Raw genomic sequence first — 14,836 nt, forward strand, 5'->3', positions numbered from 1 at the left:
CATGGTTTTAAGGAAAAGGGCCATATGGCTTGATTATGTTTTAAGGTATCACTGTGGTTGCAGAACAGAGAGTGGTGTGTCATTGCTCAGTGTGAACACAGGATACTAGCTAGGAATTCAGGGAGATATCACAGTAGCTTGGGCCAGCAGAGATGAAGAGGAAATGGAGAGAATGGGAAAATCCAGGATATGTTTTGGAGATAGACTCTGTTATTGCCTAAGACGTGGGCTTTTGTTTGTTTCTACCACCGAGGAGTTTAGATTTAATTTTAGGATCTTATCTCCTGATCTGACATCCACTGAGCCCCAGGTCAGACATCTCTTTAGGGGAGAAACTAGTGAAAGGGGTTCAGTCCAATTGAAGGGGAAGGGAGGCTGAATCAGAATGGCTCAGGAGTGGACTTCTTCCCAATGAACGGAGGGTTGGAGCAATGACCGCTGAAATGAAATCTTTCAGTCCTGTACTGATAAATACGGATGAAGGCTGAGCACTTGAAATATGGCTAGTCTGAACTGCAATGATCTGTAAGCATAAAGTATAACCGCATTTTGAAGACCTGGTATGTAAAAATAAGTGTAAAATATCTCATTAATATTTTCATACTGGTTACGTTTTGACATCATAACATTTTGCATATAGTATTGGGTTACATCAAATGTATTACTGAAAATAATTTCATCTTTTTTCTTTATGTTTTTGGACTTCTTTAAAGAAAAACTTTGATTTTCAGAAAAATTGCTCAGCTAGTACAGGCAGTTCCCATATTTCACCCACCCACACACAGTTTCCCCAATTATTAACATTTCACATTCGTGTAGTACAATTTTGCAGTCATTAACCAATATCGATGCATTATTGTTAATTAAAGTTTATAGCTTACATTCACTCTTCGTGCTTCACAGTTAGATGTGGGGTTTGACTTAGGTTTTTCAGTTGATTGGGTGGAGGGACAGCCCTCAGCTGCTCACTAAGGGGAAAAAGACTGTGAGAAATGTGTTTGGAAGTCTAAAAAGAATCGAGTGTTAGGTCTCATGTATAAAGTTTAAGATACCAAATAACCCAGCAGAGATCAAGTAATTGGATAAGCCTGTGCACTCATCAGCGGAGGGCTGAGGTTACATTTCAAATTCAAATGGTGTGAAGAGTTAATGACAAGCAAATGGAAAGAGCGAGGATAGCTCACTCAAAAACATGTTGCTTTGCCCTGGCTGGTGTGGCTCCGTTGGCTGTTGCATCACCCCGTATACCAAAAGGTTACAGGTGTGATTCCTGGTCAGGTAATTTCAATCCCTGGTTGGGACATGTATGAAAGGCAACCACATGATGTTCTCTCTCACATCAATGTTTCTCTCTAAAAAAAAAAAATCAATAGGAAGTATATCCTTGGGTGAATATTTAAAAAAATTAAAAGTTTTGCTTTACTTTTGAGAGTGCACAAATGACGCAGTGTGGTTAGTAAAAAGATTTGCTGACTTGATTTTCTTTTCAAGATGAGAGCTATGAGAACTCATTTGTAAACAGAGGAGAATACTGCAGACAGTCTAAGTTTGTTGATTTGAAACAAAGAAAAGTTAACTGTGAAACTGGAAGTGTATGGAAGGAGGTCTAGCACTAGGGAAGGGATCAGGGACATATGTGCCAATAGGAGGAGGAGATAATATGACAGGGTAGATGCAGGGAAATTGTAGGTTTTGCGTGATGAGTTTTTTTCTTATTGCTTTTCTTCCTCAGTGTGAAAAAGTATGGGACAAGCTGAAGCAACAGGAGAAGAAAGATGTTGGATATGTGAGGCATGGAACAGTGAGCCATCCAAAAGGGGGGAAAGTGGACTAATTGGGAAATTTTGGTAGAATTCAGGAGCAATGTTGACTAAACATTTGAAGTCTGAGGTCATGAATTTAAAGTAAGACCAGATAGAAAGGTCAGGACTCAATGAAGCCAGAGGGGCATCTAATGTGCAGAATTTAGGGAGGGGCTCACTCTGAGTTTTGCCTGAAACAGCTCACATGCCCAAATCTAGGCAAGGCCTTGCCAGACAGTAAAGTTTTATGATTTTCTCAAATAATATTGAGCTACTTGAGTGTAGGCAAAAACATATGCACAACTCAGTTTAATCATGATTGTGATTTGGCATTGAAATAAAATTGGACAGAGATGTACAAGAGAACAGATAATATTTGGAAGGAAGATCATAGAACCTATGCAAGAATAGGAGGGAAGAGAAACTACATGGGGGTGAAGTCTAATGACAAATTGGGCTGATAAGTTAATGAGTACATTTAGGGGCTCATAGGATTGTTGCAGGGGTAAGGAATGAAAGTTGGTTTCCTACGAGGTAATATAGTTACTCAACAAGACCACTTTTAGAGTGTGGTTTTAATAGTGGGTGGTAAGAGGCATGAAAGGAATGATAACTGAAAGTGAGGGAGTCAGCTAACACAGAAGCCAGGCTGTTGGGTCATCCAAGTAGACAAAGAGGTGGAGAGAAGTGATAACAGGTGTGTGGATAGAGATGCATACAGAGCATCAAATGCTGAGTTCTTCACTGAACAAAGGCTGAGTAACTGATATATAAGATTCCTAAATAATTAAACTATGATATGATTCTGATTTACATATATACTTCTGTTTATTGATTCTAATAAATACTTAATAAAATTAACTGGATAAGGAGAGGAAGAGCATGAATAATTGAGAGTCTGTTGAAATTTGCTCTTTCCTATGGCATTTTGGTCAATGGCATATCTCAGACACTCATTTTTCTTTTAATGGCCCCCCAAAATTACTATGTTAGCTTCATTTTTAGCTTCCTTAATTTTTTCCTGCTTACCCAATATGGGAGGTAGTTATGAAAAGGAAAGTAGATAATGCTTTGTAGCAAGAGGGAAGAAGGAAAGTAATAAACATGAAAATATACCGAATGTCTTATACTTATAAATATATTTGTAATATTTGCACATAAAGGTGAATGAATTATTCTCCTTTTTTCATGTTGTGGAAACAAGAAAATGTAGATCAAAGAGCATAAGTGTAGGAAAGGAATGGATAACGATGATAAGAGTTTCCATTCACTGCACAGCTGTCATGTGTCCATCACCCACTAAGTGCCTTCCCTTTGTAAGAGCCCAGGCACGTGGGGTTATTATGCTCTCTTGACAGTTGAGAAAACAGGTGTAGTGAGGGTAATGCGCCCACATCACACAGGTAATTGGCAGAACCAGAAACCAAACTCCAGTCCCTGAATCCCAAGGCCATACCTACTGTTCCCCAGAATAATACTGAACAGAGCCAACATTTTCACATACAATCTTCATTGGCTATATCATTTTTCCTAAAAAAACACATTGAAGTACTTGATGTGCCTGATAAAAATATTATTTTCCATAAAATTTGTATTGAACAGAAAATATTCAAGATGTGTAGACTCTGAGAGCAGTTCCTGACTGATAAAAGCTGCCGTACAACTCCAGCTTGTTTCTTTCCATTTCTCCTCTAGTGTACATCGAGTAAAAAGTGTTTAAAGGAATTAATTGCCTTCAAAGCTTCTGAAATAACTAAACTCTAGGATGGAAAAAAAACAAAACAAGAAAATTTAATGGAGCATAAGTTATTATATATATTATGTAATATATATAATATCAGGGTGGCCTTTTAAATTTCTACTTGTAGAAATAAGTAAAAAGCATGGCCCCTCATGGCTACTCAAGGGTGTTCTTTGTGGTTCCAGATCATGGAGCCACAGTGCAATCATTGGAGAAGAGCCAATATGCCAATGGAGTTCATTTTTCATGTGAAAGGTTTGAAATACTCAACTGCAAACCTATCTCAGGATCTGAAATCAGATTAGTAAACAAGTCACAAAAGTGGTTTCTAGCATCACACTGATAACAGTGTGAAAGGGACTGATTTGGCTCCTTCACTGGTCAATATAAAAGGTGAGAGGTGATATAAATGAAGTTATGAGGAGGGTATATATGGATTTTCTGTATATTATTAGTTGGTGTGTCTTTCATGTGTTACTTTAATTTATTGATTGCTCACTCAATATCAAGCACTGTCTTTGGTGCAGCGCCTACAAAGATAAGAGTTACACTCTGCTTTTATTAAGGAGACCATAGTTTTTTGGGAGAGTCCAAGGGTCCACACAATGTTGAGCACATAATAGGTTCTCAATAAATAGTTGCCAAATACATGTTTTGGTTAGGTATGGGGATGAATAGCAAAAGTGTGTGGAGTGTATGTAGCAAGTGCTATGATAGGGCAGGATAGGACATGCAGAGACACTTGGATTCTGCTGAAGGTTTCTGTAAGCGTGACCATCAAGTCACATTTGGGAGGCATTATATAGAGAAGAAAGGTTAGGAGGAAGGAGGATGGGAACTTACAGAAAATAACATGTGCAGAGACAGGAAGCTGAGAAAGAGCATGGTGAATTTACAGAATTGGATTTTCAGTATCCAGGACATTGTGTTGAAAGAGGAGAACAAAGATTAGTAAGGGGGCTTCAGGAAAGCCATATATGCTCACCAAGAAATGCTTGTGTTCTTGTATAGACACTGGATCTCAAACACAGCACTGTTATAACACAGTAGAGAAAATAATGGTTAATACTTATTAAATGCTTACTATATACTAAATGTTTTACATATATTAATTTTTTAAACCTCATCTGTCCTCCTGAGATGGGCATTACTATTAGCTCATTTTAAGGACTAGACAAGTGAAATACAGTGAAATCAAGTAACTGACTTGAGATAATAGAGCTGGGATTTAAACCCAATGATCTGGCTCCAAAACCCACACGCCTACCACTTTAGTATATTGCCTCTTAATGCAGTGTCAAATTTTGTGTAACGTGCTATTAATAATGATATTTGAAGTATCTAAGTTGAAAAATTATTATTTTTGTGATAATACATCTCTCATTCACTTACTTTCCAATATAATTTCTCAAGTTGGAGAAAAGAAGTCTAGGAACGGGGGTAGGGGGACTAGGAATTATATATAATTCTGAGACATTTATGAGAATGTGTTATACAAGTAGTAGTCTTCCATCCTGGGTAGCATTAGGGTGAAAACGTTTGGAAGACTAGAGACCCAGTGCACGAATTTCTGCACATTGAAAGGAAATTAATTAGAAGAAATGTTTTAATGTTGCTCTTCGCCCTTTCTCTATAATAGAAGTGTCAACCAAATTCAATGACAAATGGAAATACACGCCTGCGACTGGCATCAGCAAGAGCTTTATATATAGATAGATAGATAAACTTGCTTAATTAGACCTGCTTTCTGATTCAGCTAAACTTTTTCCAGCTCAGTGAAGCACCCCAACTTATCTTTCAGGTAATTGTCAACAACATAGCAGTAAATATCAACACAAAGCAGGTTATATTGTAGATCACGCAGGGAGAACAAAGGATGAAATATTTAACTGTAGCAGTGTTTGACTATATTCTTCTCAGTGAGAAAACCTGAAATCATTTTCAAGGTCCACCATTTCTTCTTTTTAGTTGTGTCAAGTTTCTAAATTTTCTAAATCTCTGTTTTCTGGCTAATGAAAAGAAAATAGGATTCTACCAAGTCTCCTATCTACTTACTCCAGGACTTCTGTGAGGATCAAATGAGATGAGGCATGTGAAAACACTTCACAGACATTTGGTTAAAGTGTAAAATGTTTGCACTTGGCTATAAAGCAAGTTGTGTTCCTGGGCTAAAGAAACTGCAAGGAGGCTAGTCGCTAGGGAGAGGAAACCAGTTGTTGCTACATGACGTCATTACCCGGCACCCACAGTGACCATTTCTGGGCTGGGCTGGGCTATGGGGCACATTTTGTGCCATGGAGTCTCGGCAGCATTGGCTGCGATTTGGTGAGCTGTCGCTCTGAGGTGGTGGGGGGCATGTGTCCCAATTGGGGGAAGCTGAGTGTTACTTTGTTGGCGTCAGGTCCGCAGTGCAGTTCCTTTGTAAATGGCCAGTGTGCGTCATGGCAGATCCTGCATTGAGCATCTGCCCTCTGGTGGTCAGTGCGTGTCATAGCGACTGGTTGGACAGTCGGAGGGACACTTATCATATTAGCCTTTTATATATATAGATAGTCATTCAGTGAAGGATGTGACAACATTGGGGATTTTAGTTAGAGAAAATAAAATGTTCCTTTATTCATGGAGAATATGACATTGATATTTTTGAAGTAACATATAAGTGTCAGGAATTGTTAATGATGTGAATGTAAAATTCATAACTGACATGTATTTTTTCCACTCAGGAATACCTTCCCATTTGAATTTCCATAATCCTTTGTCTAGATATCACTTAAAGAACTTTCAACATCCTGTCTATTTCTCTGCATTGGTGTGTACTGAAATACATATGGAATGAATAAGAATCACATCTAAATACCCAAAGTGTTGTTCATGGCACTTGACAAGCACTTGTTTATTTAAAGTGTCTTTATTACCCTAGTTTTACATATAAGGAAACTGAGGATTGAAAGGTTAACCTTCTTGAGGCCACTAGGAGTTAAAAAAGGTTTTAGTCAGGGGGGGCAAATGGGTTTCCCATGAGTATCTAAGGAGTAGCTAAGACAGCACCGATTGCTTGGAGAGATACTATTTTACTTCCTAATACCTCATTTCTTTCTTAATTTATATAAAGTAATTTCCAATATGAACTATCAATCATAATTTAAATGCATAAAGCTCCTTTAGGATTTCAAAATATGTTCATATTCATTAAGTCCCTATGTGGCAAGTGAAGAAAAAGAGATAAGCCCACATTGTGGAAATAAATGGGGAAGCAGAGTTAGCATGGACACGACCCTCTTGACTCTCAGACCAGTGCTCTCTCTTCCATGCTGTGCCACTTTTTATGGCCAATACCAGGTACCTGTGGCCACATTAGAGACCTCACACTGTTTAAATTTTAGGAAGATTCCAGACAACAAAGGGTGTTAGACATCTCTTTATTTAATACTAGGAACGTACCCTAATTGTTGCTGTGTGATTCTGATTGTGTTTATTTGAACATAATCATCTCTTTAGTCATCCGTTTAGTTTGACAAGTTAAAAGTAAAATTTTGTTATTATTGCTTTTAATTAAAAGCTCCACAGGTAGAATAAGAAACTCATTCTAAGATGGAAATATATGGAGTTGGCATATAGAACAATTAGTAGTATACATTTTTGGAGAATACAATATGGAAAAGAGATTGCAATAAGGGGACACTTCCTAGTACAGTATAGAAATTAAATTCCGTATGCTGTGAGAAGAAAGTCAGGGAAGGGGCCTGCGGAGAGAAGATAGACACAAAGAAACAAGGTTGGTGTCAGGTGAATTTGTCCGATAGCAAAGAGTAGTGCAATAAGACGAGGCGGGGAAGGGTCTCTGAAGGCTGTTAGAGAAAAGGAAGGTTTGTATAGATACTGAGGCTCCATGGGACAGGAAAAGCATTGGGGATAGTGATCCCTTTCTACTCTTAAAACCTGTGATTATAAAAAAGTTAATCGGAGGGAAAGTAAAAGTGAGAAGCTTTTCAGAGAAAAGATGAAAGCTACCGAGAGAAATGGGAGTTTAGAAAAGAAGGCATTTCGTGCACCCTGCTGCCCTCCCACTCTTACCCTTGTCGCAGTGGAACGAGGGGAACTTTCATGATCTGAGCAGGGTTGAGACTTCCCAGGGATCACTTCCTCGCACACTGAAAGCTTCCCAACAGCAGTCCACGTGGATATGCTCTTGGGCAAAGGTAGTGGAAGCAAAGGCTTGGAAGAGAAATTGCAGAGGGCAACTGCTTCAGAAGGGAGCTCAGATCAGAGTGAAGTAAAACTCCAGGGAATCTGGCTGGGTCGTCTTCCTGCCACATTTTGAGTTGCTGTTGGTAGTTTCTATTGTACAAGAGCTATTATCCTCCAAGACATGTACACTCTTCTCCATTAACTGTCATTCTCTGCAGCCAGTATTGACTATTCAGCCCATCCACTTTTATTTATGTAACTGTTAGCCTAACTTGGATACTCATCATTTACTTTCTCACATGCACGATAAAGCATGTCTTCTCTCTGTACCTACTTCTGGGCCTCTTTTCATGTAGAAGATATTATGCTATCAAGACTGACTTTATATGGATTACAACTCTTCATATCTCTTACCATGCACAATATATTTTTATATACCTTCCTTTCTTAGAGAGAAATAAGCCCAGTGGGCTATCTTACTAAGACTTTATTAACATTGTTTTCTGAACATTTATAGGCAGTGCTGGGACACCCGTCACTTTTAATGAGAATGGAGATGCTCCTGGGCGCTACGATATCTTCCAGTATCAAATCACCAACAAGAGTACAGAGTACAAAGTCATTGGGCACTGGACCAATCAGCTCCACCTAAAAGCAAGTATCAACATAAATGTACACCAATGGATATTGTTCTCAAAGAAGAATGCTTTATTTTTAAGCATATAACCTTTATTAGAATACATTTTCTCCTAAGTACATTTTTAGAAAATGTATGATTTGATTCTATCTTCAACTTTAAAATGTGATAGAAAGTCTTAAATGTCTGTAGAGATAGCTGATTGTAGGGATTTAATGAAATACTTCATTTTCTTTTCATTGACTATAGATACACTTAGGGCAATTTTGCCCTTTTCTGAAAGACTCACTTGGTCAAGTCTTTGTACACTGTGTGTGTGTGGGGGGGGAGGGATTGGGGAGTGGATAATAGAGTATTCTATGAATGCTAAAGTTGGGGCTTAAAAATAAGTGTATTTCATCTTTATCACATCTAAGGGGAGACCTTTACACTACATCTGATCGATGGAAGTGCATCCTGATCTGGATCTACATTTCATCTTTCTTTTTTTTCCATCTTTTTTTTTAAAAAATATATATTTTATTGATTTTTTACAGAGAGTAAGGGAGAGGGATAGAGAGTTAGAAACATCGATGAGAGAGAAATATCAATCAGCTGCCTCCTGCACACCCCCTACTGGGGATGTGCCCACAACCAAGGTACATGCCTTTGACTGGAATCGAGCCTGGGACCCTTCAGTCCACAGGCTGATGCTCTATCCACTGAGCCAAACCGGTTAGGGCAACATTTCATCTTTCAGTAGCAACACCAGAGAAAGTAAACATGCCCAACATGATGTCTATTGTTTAATAGCCCTTAGAGCTGCCTGCTGTCCCTGTCTTACCTCAGGTGCTGTCAAGACACAATGTCATGTGAGGACAACTTGGATAGAGCAGGGAGAAGCAGGGCCTCAGGGCCTGAGGATGATGCCAAACACGGCTGAGCATTTGCCTGCCCGGTGCCACACTGCCACAGAGCTCTGTCTTCTGCTGGGGTGTGGTGGGGACAAGGTGGGGGTGGCATGCAGGATGGCGAAGGGCAGAGGAACTTCTTCAGATGTTCCTGGTTGGAACATCTCCAAGGGGCTCTCCTAGGGAAGGAGGCTTCAGGGACTTTGGGGAGAGCTGCCTCTGATTGACACCCACCAATCATAAGGGGCTCTGAGCAGGAAACCAATCCTGAACTTGATGGATAAGGAAACCCAGGAAGTCACAGGGCACAGGGCTGGCGGTGATGGCATGGCAGGGTGCGGGGGTGGTTGGAGCAGTTTACCACTGGGTAGGGAATTATTTCACATTTGAACAGCTCCTGATGCCATAGCAGTGCTCACTGGCTTCTTTGGGTATAAAGTAGGGACCTCCTGTAGTCTCAGAAAAGGACGGGCATTCTTTCATTCAGTATCTCTTCTACATCTATAATATAGGACTATTTGCAGAAATTTGGGGCCAAGGAATTGCTACAGCAGCAGTGTTACCTCTGTAGGCAATAAGATGCTTTTAAAGTGCTTCGTACGAACGAGAAACATATTCTTCTTCTTTCTATTGTCTTAATTTGTATTCCATTCTTTCCTCTAATGAAAGTATCTCCTCTTCTTGATTCTCAAAGCTACCATAACACTGTGAGAGTTGAGTTCATTTCCTAAATCAATAATGAAGTTCATTTCCTAGCTACAACTTATCCTAGCTAAAAGGTAAAAGCTCATGCCATAAATGAAGGTAGGAGGGAGTTCACTCTTGTCTCTGTGTATAATGTACACATGGACTTTCATGTGTGTGAACCTACTCAGAAGACACCTATTTAGCATTTTAATACATGTTCACTTCCACGTGTCCAAATATAGCCCTTCAGTGGTATGTTTATACAGCATCAGTCACCCATGTTCTCAGAAAAGAAGCAGATGATGAAAAATAACAAAACTAGGGTATTTAGGATCAATTGTCTCTGAAATGGCTTCCTGATAATTAGCACAGTTATGCATTGAATAGTGCACAGATACAACTTCTGTTTCAACTACTGCTGTACTATGCATGACCATGTATCTCCACTTTGCTGTATGCAGTAGCCTCCTGAAATCTTACCCCTTGTTCTGCAGCCCAGATTGACATTTATCCGAACAATCAACAACTCTGCAGGTTGTTGACACCAATCTGAAAACCAATAGCTTTTAAAAATTTATCTTTACTGTCGAACGTATTACAGATGTCCCTCTTTTATTCCCATTGACCTCCTCCACTCTGCACCAGCCCCCCCCCCCCGCCCCTGCCCTTCACCATGCTATTACTGTCTGTGTCCACGGGCTATGCATATAAGTTCTCCAGTTAATCTCGCCTTACCCCACCACCCTCCCCACCCCCGCCTTCCTTCTGAGAAGCAGTAGCTTTTTGGCAAAAGCCCTTTTGAAAGTGGACTTATGTTAAATAGAATAGATATGACAAAGAAAATTTGGTAAGGTCTAAATAGGAAACTACTTTTTTATCTTTTACTAATGCCAAACTGCCTATTAGAGTCTTATGATTAGGTATTTGCATAACAAAATTATGTGGTTGACAATATGTGTACTAATATATAATACCATGATACCTAAAATAATTATACACACGAGTATACATACACACATCTATTTGTGAGTGATATATTTATTATAAAACTTTATATCATGTTACTAGTATTGTTCATAAAAGACAACAAAACCATTTGTAAGAATTATCTCTCAAGCACGGTCATGATCATTTATAACTTGATAGAAGTCTTGTTTTACTGAAACAGGGAGAATGAAACTCTGAGGAGAAAAGAGAGTGAATTAGACTGTGGGGAGAGGTTATGTCAATTCTGTTGAATTCTGGAATTTATCAGAAAACTAAATTTTCTTGGGAGTTGGATCAGTCACCTGTTCGAAGGTGGAGTAGAGGGTGCTTGGAAAATGATCGATTAATTAAAATTCTGCTTAGAACTTGGGCAAGGCAGCAAACAAGTGATTTGCCTCCCTTTCATCATATGTAAAATGGAAACATTATTAGCACCTACTTCTTTGGTGGTAATAAGAATTAAATGAAATAGTAAAATGAAGCATTTAGTCCAGGGCCTGGCACACATGAAATGCATAAATATTACCTGTTATTAACCCAGTGCCTCATGGTTCTGTGTGGTCAGTGGGAGGTCTGCTAATGCGTGTGGTGAGAAGTGAAGGTCCCTATTAGGAGAGGCTCTTGCTTTTAGAAAGTTCAGAGAGAATCTCTGCATTTCAAATGCTGATTATTTGTCCCCACACTTCACTGTTTCTGCCTGCCTTTACTATTGCCCTTAATGATTTAGAAAATCTACCTAAACTTAAAAAGTAAACTTTATGGAAGATAAATACACAGGTATTTTTTATAGTAGTGTGTGGCTACTTATTGTCACCTAGGTGGTTAGTTTGGAATGGATTTGTTAAGTTCATTCTGTGCACATATTCTGTGCTAAGTGTTGGGACTAGAGTGACTATGTGGTCCCTGTGCTCAGGGAGCTCACATTCCTAGAAGGACAGACACTCAAACCAATAATTCTAGCGCAAAGAGGAAGGTGCACTGATGAGGGTGTGTGCATGTTTTTTGTTGTGTGTGTGTGTGTTTTTTAATCCTCACCTGAGGATATGTTCATTGATTTTAGAAAGAGCGAAAGGGAGGGGGGAGAGAGAGAGAGAGAGAGAGAGAGAGAGAGAGAGAGAGAGAGAGAGAGAGAGAGAGAAAGAGAGAGAAAGAGAGAGAGAGAGAGGAGAGAGAGATTGGTCGGTTGCCTCCTGTATGCCCCCCAACCGGACATTGAACCCACAACTAGGAATGTACCCTGACTGGGAATTGAACCTGCAATATTTTTGGTGTGTGGGGTGATGCTCCAATCACCTGAACCACCCAGCCAGGGAGGTGTGTGCATGGTTTTTCAAGGGCAGTGTAGAGAGTGGTTGCTAATCTGGTGAGAGTTGTTGAGGGACTCGGAAGGGTACTACTCACGTTATACTCCATCTCTCCTTATTCTATTAAACCAGATTTATAATATACTAGAGGCCCGTTGCACGAAGAGATTCATGCAATAGGCCTTCCCTTCCCCTGGCTGCCTGCACTGGTTTTCCTCCAGCACCCGGGACCCAGGCCTTTGCTCCGGATGGAGCCTTCAGTCTTCGCTCCGCTGCTTAGCCCCTACGTATGCAAATTAACTGCCATCTTTGTTGGGTTAAATTGCATATTCTCCTGATTGGCTGGTGAGTGTAGCAGAGGGACAGTTAACTTACATGTTTGTCTATTATTAGGTAAGATTTCACATTCTCAGTGGTAAACAATTATCAGCCAATTATTGGACTAATGTCTACTTATTTTCAAAGATCCAGTTTTTCTGGCTGAATTCAACCATGGAATGATTTTGTATATAGAGAGTGTATAATTAAGCATATATGAGCACAACAAATTTGCCCTGATATACTGTATATTAGTGGAGTGAAAGAATTTTAAAATAAGTAAGTTATTCCTTTCTTTTTCTTGAAAAATTATGAGGTATTTTAGTTTATCAAAAACAGTTTTTATTCCAAATATTATTGTTTCTTTTTCTTTTTTTATGGAGCTAACATATGTTCTCCATTTAGTGATTACAATCAGTTAATATAAGTTATTTGTTATAATTTAGGGCTTCTAGTCAGTAATCTCAGTCCACTCATGAAAGTGAATTGGAACAATTGAGTCTCTCTATTTGTTAGGCAGATTTTCTCAAGAGACAGGTGGTCCTTATTAGTGATTACAAACATATTGTAACCTAGAGGTTCCGAGTAAGCATCAAAGCCAGAACTGAGAAGGAACAGCCATATGCTGCTTTGAGTCCACAGGGAGAGGGTGGATCAAGGTTACTGGACCAGCCTGAAATAACTCAGGGCTCACATTTTTATTCTTCCAAACACAGCCACTTTTGTGGCATTAGTGTAGGAATGCGATGGGTTTTTGCTTATTTGGTTTTCTCCTCTTTTTATCCGAGTAAATAATTTGAAGATAAATAAACATAGTCAAGGACAGTGAGTTCACAGGTGCCTCTACCATAATTAGTGATATAGTGTCAATTGGAAAGGGTGGTTGGAAGAAGAAGGGCATCATTGAACCTTCCAGATTCCCGAAAACCCTTCTAGATGCTGGATTAAGACCCCTGGCATTAATTGCGTTTATAACATGCTGGAATTAGCTTCTGGCAAAGCTGACTTAATTTTTGAGTGGGCCACGTCATAGGTACTGAATTCTGAGCCTCAGTCTTCTCATCTGTTAAATGGGCATAATCAGTGAAGATTAGATGCCTTATGGTCAAGAACAAGACTCTCAAATCAGAAAGATGATGTCTGAATTCTAACTTTCCATTTATGAGTCTTACAGCCGTGGACACATTGTTTTTACCTCTCTTAGTCTCAGGTTCTTCACCTACCTGGAAACAATCATAACTACTTCATAGGGTTCTTGGGATAATTAAAGGAAATTGCACACACAAACAGCCTAGAACATTGTCTGACACACGTTCGCTGTTAAATAAATATGGTAATAATAGTTTTGTTTTGCCAGTATAAGTAGGCTACTAAGGAGCACCTATAATGGGTATTTCACCATATTCGCAAAATCATTCCTGCCTTTATCTTGATGTTCTGAGTAGGTAGTAACTGCAAAAGGTGTGCATACAGCATGAAAGCTTGTCTGTGCGTATACTTGTGTCCTCAAATGTTTATTTTGGTATGACAAACCAACGGACTCCAGGATTCCAATTCATTGCTGACAACAAGCAAAATTTCTGATGGAATTTAACTGTCTTTCCTATGTACCTGTAGTATGGTATTTATAACATGATATTCTAATTGAATAGATTTGTTTACCTATTGATGGCCTTTCAAATACATATTATACTGATGTTTCTTCAACTTGCTCAGAATATAGAAAGGCAGAATTTCTGAGTCTCCTCATTTGCCGCTCATATTTACTGTTTTGGATAAACATCAAAAGTTTTTAACCAAAATCATTAGATTTATTAATTTCATAGAGAAACAGTTTTTCTATAGTGAAGATTATTGAAATAGTCTTGAAGTAGGAATGAATTGAAAGGAGTTGAAACAGTGCTTGAGGGAGACTTGACATTTTATTTGCTTTGACTCTCAGAAACCATGCACTTTTTCTTTGCCTCTGTTTTCCCATTTGCAAAGTTGCCTGCATTTGAAAATGTTCTTTTATAGTAACATTTGTGCATGTTGAGACAAGCATCATGTAAAGAGCTCCCTCTCCTACAAAGCATGAAGATAAAGTTAGTTCCCTGAGATCTTTCACTACCTTCCAATAGAACTTGAAATGCCATTATAAATGCCTTTATACACTATTCTGAAAATATTTTGTTCTGCTCCCTTTCCTTGTTACAAGATGATTCATTGTTAAAACTATATATTTGTCTATTAGATAAAAATTTATTGTTTTCAGGAATGTTATTTTTGCTATCAATATTTAT

At 38.9% G+C, this 14,836-nt stretch overlaps 1 protein-coding gene across 1 annotated transcript in view; it reads left to right on the forward strand.

Annotated features, from left to right (window-relative positions):
- GRM8 (glutamate metabotropic receptor 8) overlaps positions 1–14,836 on the forward strand; it is a 727,600-nt gene that overhangs the window by 597,082 nt on the left and 115,682 nt on the right. Inside the window, exon 7 of the mRNA XM_036328793.1 lies at positions 8,249–8,385. Within this exon, the coding sequence (XP_036184686.1) occupies positions 8,249–8,385 (137 nt within the window). The remainder of the gene's footprint in view (positions 1–8,248; positions 8,386–14,836) is intronic.

This window comes from Myotis myotis, unplaced genomic scaffold (genome assembly GCF_014108235.1).
Source record: "Myotis myotis isolate mMyoMyo1 unplaced genomic scaffold, mMyoMyo1.p scaffold_m19_p_11, whole genome shotgun sequence".
In the NCBI taxonomy this organism is placed as follows: domain Eukaryota; kingdom Metazoa; phylum Chordata; class Mammalia; order Chiroptera; family Vespertilionidae; genus Myotis; species Myotis myotis.